Source organism: Strongyloides ratti, scaffold srae_chrx_scaffold0000003 (assembly GCF_001040885.1).
Source record: "Strongyloides ratti genome assembly S_ratti_ED321, scaffold srae_chrx_scaffold0000003".
NCBI classification, from domain to species: Eukaryota; Metazoa; Nematoda; class Chromadorea; order Rhabditida; family Strongyloididae; genus Strongyloides; species Strongyloides ratti.
In genome coordinates this window covers 196,463-214,501 of record NW_020171511.1, presented here as the reverse complement: position 1 = coordinate 214,501, position 18,039 = coordinate 196,463, and the positions used below count along the sequence as shown (strand labels likewise).

Below are 18,039 nucleotides of genomic sequence, written 5' to 3'. Positions count from 1 at the left end.
TCTGATATTAAATGGTAAATTGTTTTACCATTTATATAGTTTGATTGATTCACACTTTTTTATGCTCATTGATATAACAATTTATTTTTGTTTTTCACATAAAAAAAAATTTTTTAGTAATTAAAAACTTTATTATGTCTAATTTTTATTTTTTATTAATTTTTTTAATGTTACTGTCCTCAATTATATTTTTACTATTATCTCTTTAATTACAATAAAAAATTGGAATTAAAGATTTTTTAACAAGATTTTATTTATACCAGAAATAGCTTAGTACATTGAAACTTTGCAAAAAATTTAGTTTTATGAATTAATGTTTCAATGTGTAATGATAGTTACATAATTATCATTTTATTAATTTTTTTGTTGTCTGTCAATCTGGACGATCTAGTTAAATAATAAAAAAAATAAATTTCTTGAATTTTTATACAATTAAAATTATTAATAAATAAAATTTAAAAAGATTGTGGTTTAAAAATGATAAAATATCATTGTTAATTAGTGAATGATAAAAAAATGTTTAAAATTTTATAGCTTAACTATTTTAATTAATTTAGAATCTCTTCAATCTTTATTTTCTTTAACACTACATATTGAAATAAGCAAGTGACTTTTTTTAAGTGAATATTAGAAGCTAAAAAATAGCTTCGTTCCAAAATTTTGAAAGCTGAAGATTATACTTCAGAATTCAATAATTACCTCAAACTGGGTTTTATATATATATTTTATTACACGTATAAGAAGTTTTTAAAACAATAAAACGTGGAGGACGCAGCCTCAATGTAATAATTCATCACAAGTATAAATACAATAAATTAATTTACCAATATTGGTAATATTATGCTACATAATGTTGCAAGTGTTATCTGTAAAATAAATAATTAATTAACAATAAATTAATTAATTGACAATAGTAAAGAGAGTTTTGGACAAGATGAGATACAATAAATGTTACAATTATAATAATTTTTTAGTTATAATAATCGTAATTTTAATAATTATAAATAGATACAATAGTTATTATGGTTAAATATAACAAACAATAAAAATATATTAAAAATTAGATATTTCTAAAGACGTTGTTTTAGACATTAGAGGTTTTGAAGAAATTAATTTTAAGATTTAGAATTGTTTTTCTTCACAATTTTATGTTTCTGTAGACATATCGACATCCATTACTTGTCTTTTATCTTCTTGTGTTTGTGGAGAAGGTTGGGCGTCTAAAGTGATTGTTTGTTGGGATGTTTTTTGTTTATAGTTAACATATTTGAAAGCCATGAATTCACTTTCTAAAGCTACACGACGTGATATTTTTTCAAGGCTTTTTTTGCAATCCATATTTAGAGCTTCGAATATTGTATACCAGTTATTTTTGTTTTTTTTATTTATTTCACCAAAGTTAGCAAAGCATAGTGGTATAAAACAAACTGGTTTTTCTTGGGAATTACGTAGATGTTTACAAAAATTTGGTTTGTTAGCATGACCGATTTCTTGATTGTGGGGTATCGGTTTTGTTAATTCTTTTGTACCATCTAAGTCATAACGTTGTCTTTTTAATGTTGCAGCATCATCAAGATTCGAGATGTTGCAAATAGTTATATCACAAACAAAAATTATGTTAGGAGTATGAATGATTAGATCAGGGCGATTATGATGTAGTGTGGTGAGTATTTTATGGGGTTGATCAACTTCTAATTTTATATCTTTAAAAATATGCGTTTTCTTAAGATCACTAAAATCTAAAAATTTACGAGCTTTAGATATTGAGATTAAGTTAACTAGCTCATATAATGTTTTATCATGACGGATAATTTTATTTGGGTTATTGTTGGGACAGTCAGATAAAATGTGATTAATGTTATCAAAACGATTACATCGTTTGTTATCATTATCTACTAATACGCATCTACTATTTTTATCAGGATTTGTGGCATTGTTAAGAGCTGGGTGTAGATTTTCCTGGAATATCACTATTTTTTTAAACTGATTAGGTTTGAAATCAGTACTAGCACTCCATGGAGTAATTAATTCTTTCTCAATGTATGTGATGGGGAATTGTCGTGTTTTTTTATAGTGATTAAGCCAGTAAATTTCACTAAATTTATCAAGATAGTGAGTAATTCTATATTTAGCTGTTTTTTCATTATAGATATCCTCATTATTTATTTGGATCGAGGAATCATTTAAAATTATATCTAATTGATATTTTTGTGCTAAATATTTAAATTGCTCGTGCATTGTAGTGAATCTATTTTTAAGGTCTTGGAACAATTTTGTAAAATGAATATGGATATAATTTTTTAAGTTTATCTTATCTAATTCTAGTTCCATGTTTTTTAGACCAAGTCCAAGATTATCTCTAGATAAATATAATCTTGAATTTGTTAGTGAGGTTAATTTTATTTTATGATTGTTAAATTTAGCTCTTATAAGGCAATCAAATTGCGTTGCAACTTTTCTACGGATATTTTCATCACCTATATGGGAAAAACAATATAAAATTTTAGGTGTAATACATGTATTGATACATTTCACCATTTCTCCTACTGATAATGGTGATGATAAAGTTATGTCTAAAGCTTTATCTATGACTTCTTTAAGCTTATCTAAATTTTCTCTAGTATCTGCACCAAATTGGTTTTCTAGTATTCCTAAATGTTTATATGTAGTTTTTAGTTCAGTATAATCTAAAAGTATGCTAGGGTTATTTATATCAATAGGTATAGGATCATCAGTTGTGTATGCACATTTCTTTTTGTTGGTTTTTAGACCAACTTCTAAACCGTAAGTTTCTACTAAGTTAGTGATTTCTGTTAATGTGTTAATATCAGAAGCAAACAATTTTATATCATCATAAAAAAGGATATGGTTTAATTTAAGGTTATTAGTTAATTCTATCTTAGTTTTTTTATTTAGATGATATGAAAGTGGTATTAATGTCATACAGAAGAGGGTGGGTGCAACTGAATCTCCTTGGAATATACCTTTTTGTAGTTTTATAGTTTGTAATTTTTTAGTTTTTACATTATTTTTAGTATTATTTTTATCATTAAAACTATTTCCTAAACTTAAACTATAGTATTTCATACTATCTGTTAATAATTTTATTAGTCTATCATCAAAATTGAGATGTTTTAAAATTAGTTTAAGACTTTCATGGTTAATAGAATCAAAGGCTTTTGAAAAGTCTATCCAAGATTGTTTTACTTGAGTAGAGTTTTCAAAGGTTGCTTTTTGTAGAACTCTGTTTATTAATGTTGCATCTAGTAAACCATCTCTACCTGCTTTATTAGCAAATTGTTCTAATGGTAGTATTTTATATAGATGAGACGATATTAAATTATTTATATACTTTGTTAAAAGTTTATAATGTGAATTTAATATATTTATAAATCTGTAATTTTCAGGTTTATTTTGATCACCTGATTTAAAAATGCTAAAACATTTTCCTGTGATATCTGTTTTTGTTAGTGGTATTCTATTGTCTAATACACCTTTTATCCAGGAGATCAAAAAATTTTTAGCGCTTTTAAGTTTTTTAAAAATTACAACATAAACAGAGTTTAGACCTGCAGCTTTAAATGGTCTTGAATATTTTAAAATTTCGTCAAAAAGTACCTCATCGAAAAGTTCATCAATTATGTTTTGTTTTTCAAATTTAGTTGATTCTATCCATTCACCTATTAATTTTTGTTCAGTGGGTTTCTCATAACTAAATAATCCTTCTAAGTATGTTGTAATTGTATCGTTACTAATAGGATATTTTTTAGGTTCCTGATCAATTATACTTTTTAATGAAGGTTTTATTTGGAATCTTTTGCGAATTTTAAATTTGTTATAGCTATTAACTACGGTTGTTAGTCTTTTTTTAAGTATTGAAATTTTATCGTTATTAAATTTCAATATTTGTTCTACATTGTGAAACTTTTTTTTGTTTGTATTCACTATTTTTCTCAATTTTGCATTAGCAGCATTTTTAGTTTTTTTGTCATATGAAGATTTTGTTACTTTTACTAAAGCTGAAGTTTGTTCTATAAACCTATTAGTCTTATTTATTGACCTTTTTATTCTTATTTGGTTTTCTACTCTTAGTCCTTCTAAATCTATTTTTTGGTAATGATAGCTTTTTAATACTTTATGTATTGTTCTCAAGATCTTATTAGCTTTTTGCCATGTTTTCATGGATTCTTTCTCATCTATTTTATCTTTTAACCAAATTTTATTTAAGTCTTTTAATTTGTTTTCTAAGAATATGTTAGCTTCTACTAGAGGTGTTTTTTTGGTTATTTCAAAACGGAAAAGAGGACCTTTTGTGTTTTCAAATGTTTTATATCTTTCTTCAAATGACATATCTTTTAGTAATTTTTTTTCCTTTAGCGTGGTTAAGGAATTATCTTGTTTGCTAATTGTATTTTTAAATTTAAAATTATTTTTATTTTTAAAATTTTGTTTAAATTTATTTTTAAATTTATCTTTATAGTTTATTATATCATTATTTTTTGATATATTTTTTTTAACTATATTAGCAAAAGTTATTTTAGGTTTTTCATTAATGGTTTCTAAAATCTTGTCTATAAATGTTAGGTTACTTGAATCATTAAATGATTCATTTTCATTGTTTAATCTTTTAATAGGGGATTGTTCAGTAATAGAGTTGAGATCATTACTACATCTTTTACGAGGGTTTCTACTTGGTGTTTGTGTTATATTGCTTTGGTTTTGTGTCAAGCATGTTTTAAATTGGTCTGCACTAAGTGATTTTGATAATGTATTCTCACTAACAGATCCTTGTTTAATAGATTTGGGTATATCTTTATGTTTAATGTTAAATCTATTTTGTATTTTTAGTCTTTGTGAATTTAATTCACTTGGCGGAATTGGCAAGCTAGTGATTGGTAGCTGCAAAAATAATCTATTCTTAAATTCAAAATCTAAATATTCTAATATTTGTTCTTCAGTTTTATTAACTGAATTAACTAATTGTTTAAATTGTTTTGTACTAATGTCTAATAATATTTTATGGTTCTCATCTAATCTACATTTTGTCAGTACTTTTAGAACTGTGGATATTTGGTTGCTTGTCCAAGGTATCTTAATATTGTCATTAGTTATGTTTTTAGTAATGTTTTTATTGTTAATGGTAAAATTTTTTATACTCATGATGGGAATGTGATGATTATGTTAATGGTGATAATGTAAATGATGATAATAATAATGTAAATGGTTATAAAATAGATAAAATTTATAACTTATAAAGTTGATAAATCTAAGTTAAGTTAACTAATCAAAGATTCCTACACAGTTAGAAGTGAAGCCTCCTTGGAGGTGACTCCAAAAGGAGTTAAAAAAATAAATTTTTAACTGATTTTTATTGAAATTTTTATTTAAAACTTGCAATGATATTACCTCTATTGAGTGTTTATGGGATATTTGATGACTCCTGACAACAATAGGCATAAGTTTAGCAAAAAAGGTGGTTTTATAAACCGGTTTTTTAAACCGGTTTTTTAAACCGGTTTTATAAACCGAAGAATCTATTAAAGTTTCTGAGTATATCATTTTTCTTTCACTCATTTGTATACAATTTACACATTTATTTATGTAAACAGACATACAAACATCATCTAATTAAAAAGTCAACTTTTTTTTAACATACTTTTTACAATGCCTTTAATTGCATGTGCATAGTCATTTTTAATTCTAGAATAAATTAATTCATTAAAGTAATTAAATCTCAAATATTTTGCCCAATTTTGTATCATTAAGATTTATAAAAAAAATTAAGTATTATTATGTTGAATTATTTTTATTATGCCAAATTATCATCAGATTTTTTAATAATTTTATTGTTGTTCAATTTAAAAGAAAATATTCTTTTAAGAAATATTTATTATATTTCTTTTTATTAAAATATTAAAGTTTTAACGATTTTTCTACAAGAATAGTTAATATTTTGACTAAATCAATAAAATTTTATATTTCTTATTATTAACATTAGAAGCTAAATAATAGATTTGTTCCAAAATTTTGAAAAATGAAGATAATACTTCAGAATTCAATAATTACCTCAAACTGGGTTTTTTAAACCAAAGAATCTATAAAAGTTGATGAGTATATTAATTTTCTTTCATTTACTTATTTATTATATTCTCTATAATTGTGTAAATAGACATACAAACATCATATAAATGAATAGTCAACTTTTTCAGTATGATCTCTTATGACTTTTAATTGTACATATTATAAATATTTAATACATATGAAAAAAATAATTAACTGTTGAAATTAAATTACAAACAATTTGCCAAGTTTTGAATTTTTTATTTTGTAAAATAATTAAAGATCATTTAAGAGTTTTAAATTAAATTTGTCAAATTATCAATAAAAATTTTACCACTGCTTTTGTTATATATGTTAAAAAAATAAATATTTTTAATTTAAAAATAAAAGCATTTTTTTTTCTTTTTATAAAATATATTTTTTAAATATTTTGAAAAAAATGTTTCTCATCCAATCTGTTTAAAATTGATCAAAATGTTTTTAAATTCAATTTCTTTTGTTAACATTAGAAGCTAAATAATAGCTTCGTTCCAAAATTTTGAAAGCTGAAGAATATACTTCAGAATTCAATAATTACCTCAAACTGGGTTTTATAAACCAAAGAGAATATGAAAATTTCCGAGTATATCATTTTTCTTTCATTCACTTGTTTACAATATACATATATATTTGTGTAAACAGACATACAAACATAACCTTAATGAATAGTCAACTCATTTTTTTAATATACTTCGTATAAAACTGTTTTTTTTTATATAAAATAATGGAAAAATTTACTTATTATTGTAATTAAACCACAAGTATTTTGCTAAATTTTGAATTTATAAAAATAATTAATTATCATTATGCTGAATTAAATAAAAATTAATATCAAAGTTGTTGTTCTTTTTAAAATTAGAGTATTTTCTAAGTAAAATGTATAAATTAGTTCATATCTTAATATTGGAATAAATTTTCAAAGAAAATTTTTAACAAAAATGTATTTTAAATTGATCAAAATGCCATTAAAAATATGTTTTTTCAGTTAACATTAGAAGCTAATCAAAGCTTCGTTCCAAAATTTTGAAAGCTGAAGAATATACTTCAGAATTCAATAATTACCTCAAACTGGGTTTTATAAACCGAAGAGAATATGAAAATTTCTGAGTATATCATTTTTCTTTTACTCACTTGTTTATTATATACACGTATATTTATGTAAACAGACATACAAACATCATCTAATTAAACAGTCAACTTTTTTCTACATATTTTGTAAAAAAAATTTTATTTTATATATAGTTTTTAACTTTTAAAGAAAAGAAAAAAAATTAACATTGTTATTACTTAATGATTACCAACAGCTTGTTCATGATGTAGCAATTATATTAGAAAACCTTTTTCTTCAAAAAGTTTTATTTTTATGTTAATCATTTTAGTTGAATATCACTTAAAGGTTTGTTATTATAATAATTGATAAATAATTAATGATAACAAAATATATAAATTATTAATTTTATATGACATTGATTAATATTTGTTATATCATAAATGTTTATTAAAATACATTTTTTAAGTTTTAAACTTCTTTTTATCTTCTTGATTTTTCTACTTTATTATTATCTTCTTGTACTTTATTTCTATGGCATTTAAATTTTTTAAACTTATCTTTTAAAAATATTAACTTTTAATTTTTTTACAAATTTCTTTTAAACTATTATATTTTAATTGAAATATCACATGTTATCGTGTCATATTTATGGATTAGATAAAACTTTTTATTTAAATTTATTTTTCATTAATTTGTTATAATAATATTTTTTATCATTGAAAAAATTTTTTAGAAAATGGTTAGCAGTCATATTTCATAGTCAAAACTTTTTAATTAACAGATATAGATAAAAAAATTTTAATGTTATTAGTTTTAAAAGCTAAAAAATACTTTATTTAGAAATTTTAAAAATCTTAAGAATATGATTCAGAATTTAACAATAACATTGAGCTAGATTTTAAATAATGATTTTACTATGTATATTTCATTTTATATGTATTATCTTAAATTCTAAAAACAAATTTAAAGAAATAATGAAAAAAAGGTTTTTTAGATTTCTTAAAAAGATTAAATATTTTGTTAGAANNNACAAAAACATTTAACTATCAGAATCTTAAAAATTGATCAAAATGTTTTGAAAATTGTTTTCCTTTTGTTAATATTAGAAGCTAAATAATAGCTTCGTTCCAAAATTTTGAAAGCTGAAGATTACACTTTAGAATTCAATAATTACCTCAAACTGGGTTTTTTAAACCAAAGAATCTATAAAAGTTGATGAGTATATTAATTTTCTTTCATTTACTTATTTATTATATACTCTATAATTGTGTAAATAGACATACAAACATCATATAAATGAGTAGTCAACTTTTTCAGTATGATCTCTTATTATTTTTAATTGTACATACCTAAACATATCTTATAATGGAAAATTAATTTTTGATCGTAATTAAATAACAAAAATGTTGTCAAATTTTTAATTCTTTTAATTTATAAAAATAGTTAAATATCAATAAAGAAAGTTACATCAAATTTATCAATTATCATTAGAATTTCTAACCTATTATTATCGTTATCATTTAAAAATATTTTTATTTTGTTAGTATTAGAAGCTAAATAATAGCCTCATTCCAAAATTTTGAAAAATTAAGATAATACTTCAGAATTCAATAATTACCTCAAACTGGGTTTTTTAAATCAAAGAATCTAACAAAGTTTCTGAGTATATTAATTTTCTTTCATTTACATGTATACTAAGTACATATATATTTATGTAAACAGACACAAAAACAATATCTAAATGAACAGTCAACTTTTTTTTAGTATGCTTCATAGAAAACTTTCAAATGTATATCTATAATCATTTTTAACTCTAGGATAATTTTATTCATAATTGTAATAGAATCATAAAAATCTTGTTAAATTTTATTTATATTTTTTAAAAATAATTAAATATCATTATAGCAAGTTACATAAAATTTGCTAATTTTTTATTTTAATTTTAATTAAAGTTATTGCTATTCTTTTTAAAATAAAATTTTTAAAGTAAATTTTGTTTTATTCCCGAATATTAGAGTTAAACATTGAAAAAAATCTTTACTTAAAAGGCGTTTAAAAATGATAAAAGGGCACAAAAAATTTTATTTCTATCGTAATATTAGAAGCTAAAAAATAGCTTCATTCCAAAATTTTGAAAGCTGAAGATTATACTTCAGAATTCAATAATTACCTCAAACTGGGTTTTATAAACCGAAGATTCTGTAAAAGTTTCTGAGTATATTATTTTTCTTTCACTCATTTATTAAATATATACTGCATATAATTGTGTAAACAGACATACAAACAATATCTAAATGAATAGTCAACTTTTTTAAATTATCTCTATAAAACCTTTAATTGTCTATTCATAATGACTGTCAAAACAAGATTATATGATAAATAAATTATATTTGTCATTTGATTAAAATCATTTATTTAAGATACTTCTTAAATTTTGATTTTTTTAATCAAATTCTCGTTTAAACTATTAACAGATACTTCAAAAAGAAATAATCAAATATTATGTTCTTTTGTAGTGGGTTAAATCAAATTTATTATTTGTAGTTAGATTAAATTTATTGCTTTACAATTAGTAATGTGAATATTTCTAAACGTTTAAAAAAGATTTGTTTGAAAACGTTTAATAGTCGTATCTTACAATCAAAACATAATGATCTTCAAATATGTTAATGTAATATTTTATATAAAAAAATAGAATGCATTGAATGAACAATACATTAAGAATTTAATATTTAATTTAAATTTGTTTTAAGATGATTATTTTGTCATTTTTATTTCATTTGCTTTCTTTCTATATGCTATTTTAATTATATTTATTGTGTATATGTTAATTGTCTGTTTCCATATTCTAATGTTTTATTTATATTATTGAAATATCATGTAAAAATGTAAAAACCAATTCATGAAAGTTTTTTTATTATATACGTAAATGTATATATTTTATCATATAGAACTGCCTAAAAAATTATTATTACAAAGTATTTAAGTTAACTGTTGTTTGTCAATATAAAATTTAATCAAAACATACTAAAAATTGTAAGTTTGTTTTTTAAAATAAAATATATATTTAATTTTGTAGTTTTTACAGTATTCAAGTGATAATGTGATAGAAATTTTTTCCTTAAAGTATAAATTCTTGCTTTAAAATAAAAATAATGCTTTTTTTAATAAAATAGGATTTTTTATCATTTTAAAACGTTATGAAATAATTTTTTCTAGTTTCTTTAAATTGTTTCTGATTAAATTTATTTTAATTAACTAGCGTTAACTGATTTATTAATATATATATTGTTGATACTTTAGTCGTTTCATATTTAAGGTATCAATATGTATACATATTTATTAAGAAAACATTCATAGAATCGTCCTGTTTATTTTTACCATATATTTTATTGTACGAATAAAAATGAAAATACAGAAAAATGTCAGATTTTTAATCAAAAAAACTATAAATGAAATATGGGAATTGAGCAAATTGAATAAAAATGACTAATTCAACATCTAAAACCAAGTTTAAAGTATTTTTTAATTTTAATATTGTGAAATAAAAATTGGAATATATTTTAATTTTAGTTGTAAGATATATTAATTTTTTATTTGTAAATTGTAATGTTTCTTATTATAAGATCTTACTATTAAACGTTTTTAAAATAGTTTTTGGAATTTAAAAAATTGTACGAGAAATTTACAATAGTAATTGATTTTGTTTGTTTATGACTCAAGAACAATGTGTCTATTTTTTGCAATATTTATGTCATTCATAGACCATTTGCAAACTACATGATTTATCTCTACATTATTAAAGTATAATAAATACATTTAAAAATTCATTACTTATTATGTGTATAAAAATACATTAAAATAAAAAAATTTTAATTTCCTAAAATATCTTAAATACAAAAAAGATATAAAAGGGAAATAAGATTCAAAATATAAGCAATCAAACTTTCCTCCTCGCATTTTTTATATTTTATTAATATCTAATCTTTTAAAAAAAGTTAGCATCAGAAATGTTTATTTTATTTATTTTTAAACCTTAAACTAAATTTTATTTCATTCAAGCTATATTGAAACAAATTTTTATTTTAAATTTTCTTCTGCATTTCTATAAAAAAAAAACTGTAGTTTTCTGGGAATATGATAGCTTATTTTGTTTTCACTCATGTTTGCTCTGCAAAAAAAATTTAAAAAAATATTATTTTAAACTGAATTCTTAATAATATTTATCCATGTCTATTGAATAATGGTTTCGATTAAACATTTAAATAATTTTTTACAATAATTTTAAAATATATTATTTAACATAAACGGAAAATTTTATAAAGAAAATTATTTAAAACAATTGAATTCATTATGCATATATCAATGATGTAATTGATTAAGTATAATATTAAATTGTTATCTATTTTTTTTTTGTAATTTGTATTTCACTTCTAACATTAGTCATAGTTTCTTTCGTAAAAATAAACTCAAATTTTCATACAGAAAAAGTTTTCCTTTATCTTTCTTCTTTTCTGTTCAAATACTGTGTCTAATATACAGACCTTTTAAAGAAGCAAAATTCAAATTAGAATTGTCAACTGTCTTTGAAATAATTATTTCATTAGTTTTACATTTACTTTCAGAGTCATTGTGAAAAATTGGAGACACTTGAAAAAAATATATTGCTAAATGTATTTTTTATTTTTAAATATTAAGATAGAAACGACAGCTTAAATATTAATATATAATGTATTTTTTGATATTACATTATAGTAAAATTTTAATAATTTTTTTTTAAAAATATCTTTAATTGATTAATAATTAGTTAATTTAATTGGAGCTGTTTAATAAAAATTAAAAATTTGAACTTATATTTAAAAGTAAAACTTTTTATTTTTATTTTTATAACATATCTTTTAAAAAAGATGAATTTTTAAAAGCACATAAATTAATCAAAATGTAAATTATTATGTGATAAGTAAAATTTTTTTGATTAAAAAAAATTATAAATATTTTAAATAAGTAATAAATTAACATTTTAAAATTAATTTTTACAAAAAATGTTTAGGTGCATTTAGTAGAAATTGGCATTTTAATTTTAGTGTTATATATTACAAATATAATATGGTATAAAAAAGAAAAAATTATTACTGAATAAGAAATTTATTAAACACTATATCAAAATTTTAAAAAAGAGTGCTGTTATATTTAAAGTATAATATAAGATAAAATTATTTTCTTCTTTTTTTTCCTAAATATTTTTTAAATTTCTTATCAATTTGTTAAAATTTACAAATTTTTTTATGACAAAGTGAAAAAATTTAGTAAATATTTTTACCCTAAATATTTTTATAAAAGAACTAAATTTTCATTGATAAGATACTTTTTTATTGATAAAATTTATTATATAATTGTTTTATATTTAAAATATTATATCAATTGATTAACCTTAAGAGTTGATTATAATAAAAAAAAATTATTTAATATCTTTATAATTTATGTTTTATGATGTAGATAGAAAAAGTTTAAATATGGTTTATGATTTGCTGAAAAAAGTTAATTGACTGATTTTTTCAATTTTCAATAGTAAATGTGTGAAAATTTTTATTTGATAGAATATTTAAAAAATTATATTAAACCAATAATTTAATTTATAAAATTTTTATTATAAATATTTAAAATTTATACACATTCAATAAAATCATCTTTAATATTTTGTAGAAAAATGTTTAATTATCATTGCAAATAAATGTCTTATTAGTATCAACGTAATAATTCACTTTTGTGATACTTTTTATTAGAAGATAAAAAACATTTTTTTACTTTTATAGAAGTACATTAAAATAATCATTATAATACCTTAAAAAATTATCATTATATTTAAAATAGTAGATAATTCAATTGAATTTAATTATTATAAATATTTGTTTTAAGTAAAAAACTATTTAATTATAAAAATTAAAAAACAATAATATTTTAAAAAAAAATTTTACAAAAGTATAAATAATTAATATATTTTAATAATTTAACAATTCATTATAATAATCATTGTATTTGGATAAATTTATTCTTTAAAGTAGAAAATTATTATATAAAAATTATGTTTCATTTTTTTCTTAATACATAATTTGATAATTACTTAATATCCAATAAATTTTTTTTAGCTTTTTTGATTTCTCAAAGAAAAAATTTATTTAATTTTTGATAAAAATTCAAATATAGATAATCATAAAAACAATTAAAAGTTAATCTTCTTTATATTTGTCATTGAAAGAATATTTTTTTTTCTATTCTATTCATATTAAGTACATCATTGTAATGCTATATCTAAACTAAATTTTATAAATTTGGACATAATCAGGACACTTTGATACTACTGATATTAACTAGCTTAAATCATTTAATTGATAAAATGTCCTTCATTAGGAATATTGCATGATATTTTATTTTAAAAGGTAAATTATTTTTAATAATAATAAAAGAAATTCACAAATTAAAAGAATTTTAAAACTTTTAAATATTATAAATTTTTTGTATTATTTTTTATATATTGTCTTTTTTTAATTATAATAAAACAATTTCAATTTTTCAGTTTATATTTTATTATTAATATTTTTTTATTTAATTCCTAAGAAAAAAATTTTTTTTTTGCATTATTTTAATCAAAAAAAGTTATATAAGATTTTAATTTTAATCATTATTTTGATTAGTTAAAATCAAAATATATCAAAAAATATTATCTTTATATTGATATTTCTTACATATTTATATGAAAAGGTTAGAAGTTGAAATTAATTATTTATAGTACGTTTACAACTTTATAGTACACTCATAAAAAATTACTATCAAAATTTTATAATAGATATTTTTACAACAATTATGTCTATTACTTTTTAAGAAGTCATAAAATATTATTTTATGTTATGATTACATTACATAATATATCTAGTAATCAGTAATCGTTAATTATTTTATAAAGTACCTTATCACAAGTTTATGACATTATGACTGATAAATTTATTCATTTCAATTCTATGGGATTTTTCCATTAGGAGTTATTCTAACGGTTAAATATTTTATGAAAGTAATAAAATAGGCTAAATACTTGATAAGAATAGTACCATATTTATATATAAAGAATATTGTTTACGTTCCTTATGATATAATCATTTTAACAAAAATTTTCATATTTTAAATTTTTTATTATTATCTTTATTGTTTTATTTTTTGTTTAATATTAATAAAAAATTTACTATTTATTATAGGTTTACTTGTAATTTAACTATGGCTTCTCATGGAAGATTTCTTTTTACTTCTGAATCAGTTTCAGAAGGACATCCTGATAAGATGTGTGATCAAATTTCAGATGCTGTACTTGATGCTCATCTTGCACAAGATCCAAATGCTAAAGTCGCATGTGAAACTGTTACTAAAACTGGTATGATAATGCTTTGTGGTGAAATAACATCAAAAGCTTTGGTTGATTATCAAGGTTTGGTACGTGGTGTAGTTAAAGATATTGGATATACTCACTGTGAATCTGGATTTGATCACAAAACATGTAATGTTCTTGTAGCTCTTGAACAACAATCTCCAGAAATTGCTGCCGGTGTACATGTTAATAAAGCTGATGAGGATATTGGTGCTGGTGACCAAGGAATCATGTTTGGATATGCTACATCCGAAACTGAAAATAAAATGCCTTTGACTTTAGAACTTTCTCACAATCTTAATGCCAAACTTCATGAATTACGCCGCAACGGAACTCTTAAATGGGTTCGACCTGATTCAAAAACTCAGGTTACTATTGAGTATGAACAAACATCTGAAGATTTAGTTCCACTTTATGTTCATACAATTGTTATTTCTACACAACATTCAGAATGTGTATCACAAGACAAAATTAAAGAAGATCTAATGGAACATGTAATAAAAGCTGTTATTCCATCAAAATATATTAATGAAAAAACAATTTATCATTTAAATCCATCAGGATCATTTATTGTTGGAGGACCAATGGGTGATGCTGGACTTACTGGAAGAAAAATTATCGTAGATACTTATGGAGGTTGGGGTGCTCATGGAGGTGGAGCATTTTCAGGAAAAGATCCAACAAAAGTTGATAGATCAGGAGCATATGCAGCACGTTGGGTTGCAAAATCTCTTGTTAATGCTAATCTTGTCAAAAGATGTCTTGTTCAACTTTCATATGCTATTGGTGTTGCTAAACCATTATCTACTTATGTTACATCTTATGGTACATCAAAACTTACTGAAAGTGAACTTCTTGAAATTGTTGAATTAAACTTTGATCTTAGACCTGGATGTATTATGAATGAACTTAATCTTAGAAGACCAATATATCGTGAAACATCTAAAAATGGTCATTTTGGGCATAGTAACTTTCCATGGGAAAAATGTAAAGCACTTATCATTCCAGAACATCTTAAATCTAAACTTGGACATTAGTTTAAGATTTAATTTGTGTATGGTAATGTAAAATAAAAAATTTTTTAATTTTTTTTGCAAATTACAGTTGCCTCTTGTTTTGTTATAACGATGCAATTTATTATGATTTTGTTTTTGTCATACTAGATAAAACTTTTTTAATGAAAAACTTTTTTAGTTTTATATAAATTTTTTATAAAACATTTTATTGAATTTTAAAATTAAACTAAGTTTTACATTTTTAATTAAAAAATTTTATTAAAAAGTAGTAAAATTTATTAAATTGTTTGGTTAAGATATATATTAGCATTAATTAACTTAATTTCACCCTCTAATTACCCAATAAATCAACTGTTATTAAATTTATTTTACACTTCCCACGTTAAATTAGTAAAAAGTAACAACAATAAAAAAAGATGGTGTAATTGAATAATTTCATTCATTAGCATGAAATAATTTACACAAAAACTGAAAATATAAATATATGCAAATTAAGGAAAAAAAAATTATAAGGAAAATTTTATATTTCTGCGACAATTTCCAGCAATTTTGCATTCTTTGTCACTTTCCATTCATCTCCTAAAAATATTATGTTTGCAAATTTTTACATTGTTTTATTTTTGAAAAATTTAAAATTGTTGCTTATTATTTAAATGAGTATTCTTTTTTAAGCAACAGGCTGAATAAAAAATTTATATATTTCATAATAAACACATTATTTTTATGTTTATTTCAATGGCCTATTATGCTTTTCCTTCTTCTAGATTCGTTGACGATACTTGACAAAATAGGAAATGCTTCATTGACTGTTTGAATAAGAGCAAAGCATAAAACTAACAATCTTGTCTCATTGTCAGTTGTGTGATGCCAATTTACGCGAATTGTATTTTCTTTCAAAATTGTCATACATGGGATGATCTAAAAATTTTTTATTATAAATATATGTAATTTCCTATTTAAGATATTATCACTTACTGTAGCTTTTATTTTCTTATCATTTTTTAATTCCCACCATTTTGCTTCAAAAAGAAGACCACACATTTTTAATAGTTCTCTCCAATGTGAATATTTTACCTCAAATTTATATTTCATTTCTTTATCACTAACATTAAATATTTTCCAACAATGTTTTTCGTCAGATGTTTCAACTTGAAAAATTTTAACTTCTAAAAATTTATTTTTTTACGTCATTATTATATATATATATATTTTTTTTTAACTTACTATAATGAGGGTTACAAATTTTTGCTTCAAGACATCCTTCAATGCCTGCTTTTTTATCAGGAAAAGAAATGTTAACTATTGGTTTATTTATACTTTCATACAAAACCATTTCATTAGCTTCAAGTAAAGCAAAAAGTACAACATTCTTTTTATCGTCCACTATATTAAATTTTATAGCCTCTGGAGAAATATTGTTATGTAAAGTAAATTGTTCAATACTTCTAATGTACTAAACAATATTTTTTAATTAGTTAATTATTTTATATATTTTAATAACTTACTGTTACTATGTCTCCAATTTTTATCTCAAGATTAAGATGATTTTGGAGACAATGAACAAAACCAACTTTTGCTATTTGTGGAGCAATTATTGTTGATAGGTGACGACAAGCTTGTGAAAATTGTTCTTGAACAGATACTTTTCTCATTTTTTTTTTCTAAAATTTTATTTATAACAATTTTATTTTTTTTTTATTTACTTTGCTTTTTTAAAAAAAAACTACTTTATTTAAAAAAAAATATTTATTAAAAAATAAGTGGAAAAGATAACTAATAAACATTTAAAAAGTTTTTTTTTTATTATTAAAATATTAGTAAAAATATGAATTGTTATATGATTTGTTGTAAATAAATCAACAAAATTTTATTAAAATTATAGAATAGTTATAACATAATTCTTCTCTACATCAATTTAACATAAGTAAAGCTAAATAGATTTTTATATATAAATATTTTATATATTTATCAAAAAATAAAAATTATGATTATATTATTAAATATAAATGTATTAATAAAAAAAAATTAGAAGTAGTAGAATTATCATATTAATAGAGAAATTATAAAAGATTAGTTTTTATGCTTTTGAATGGCTTGTTTAAAAAAGTATATCATTAAATGTTTAACATTGTTTAAATTTGATACTATATATCATTAAGGGTAAAAGAAATATTGAAAGAGCTTAAAATTTAACTTTCTAGTAAAATTTGACCAAATAGATACAGTTTAGAAAAATTAAAATTAATGTAAAAATTTTATACCAATTTCAAAACAAAAAAGGAGTATTTAATTTAATAAAATATGCTTGAATTATTAAACTTACTATTTTTCTTAAATATATTTATATATATATATTCATTTATATTTTTAATATAACTAAAAAAAGAAAGTAACATATTATAAATTTTGTAGATATAAATTAATATCAGTAATTTATATAATAAGTTAAGTTAACATTA

General features: G+C 20.9%; 3 protein-coding genes across 3 annotated transcripts; 1 reads left to right on the top strand and 2 right to left on the bottom strand.

Annotated features, from left to right (window-relative positions):
- Window positions 1-1,146: 1,146 nt before the first annotated feature.
- On the bottom strand, window positions 1,147-5,574 carry SRAE_X000186500 (Reverse transcriptase domain-containing protein; the record flags this gene model as incomplete). Its single annotated transcript, XM_024653784.1, has 2 exons — window positions 1,147-5,091; window positions 5,407-5,574. 2 exons carry the CDS (start codon window positions 5,572-5,574, stop codon window positions 1,147-1,149), a joined length of 4,113 nt encoding a protein of 1,370 aa, XP_024499335.1.
- Window positions 5,575-14,416: 8,842 nt separating this feature from the next.
- On the top strand, window positions 14,417-15,601 carry SRAE_X000186400 (S-adenosylmethionine synthase; the record flags this gene model as incomplete). The annotated part of the gene is made up of 1 exon (XM_024653773.1): window positions 14,417-15,601. The coding sequence occupies one exon, from the start codon at window positions 14,417-14,419 to the stop codon at window positions 15,599-15,601; it is 1,185 nt and encodes a 394-aa protein (XP_024499334.1).
- Window positions 15,602-16,312: 711 nt separating this feature from the next.
- SRAE_X000186300 (Hypothetical protein) lies at window positions 16,313-17,232 on the bottom strand (the record flags this gene model as incomplete). The annotated part of the gene is made up of 4 exons (XM_024653762.1): window positions 16,313-16,498; window positions 16,556-16,746; window positions 16,805-17,033; window positions 17,086-17,232. 4 exons carry the CDS (start codon window positions 17,230-17,232, stop codon window positions 16,313-16,315), a joined length of 753 nt encoding a protein of 250 aa, XP_024499333.1.
- Window positions 17,233-18,039: the final 807 nt, after the last annotated feature.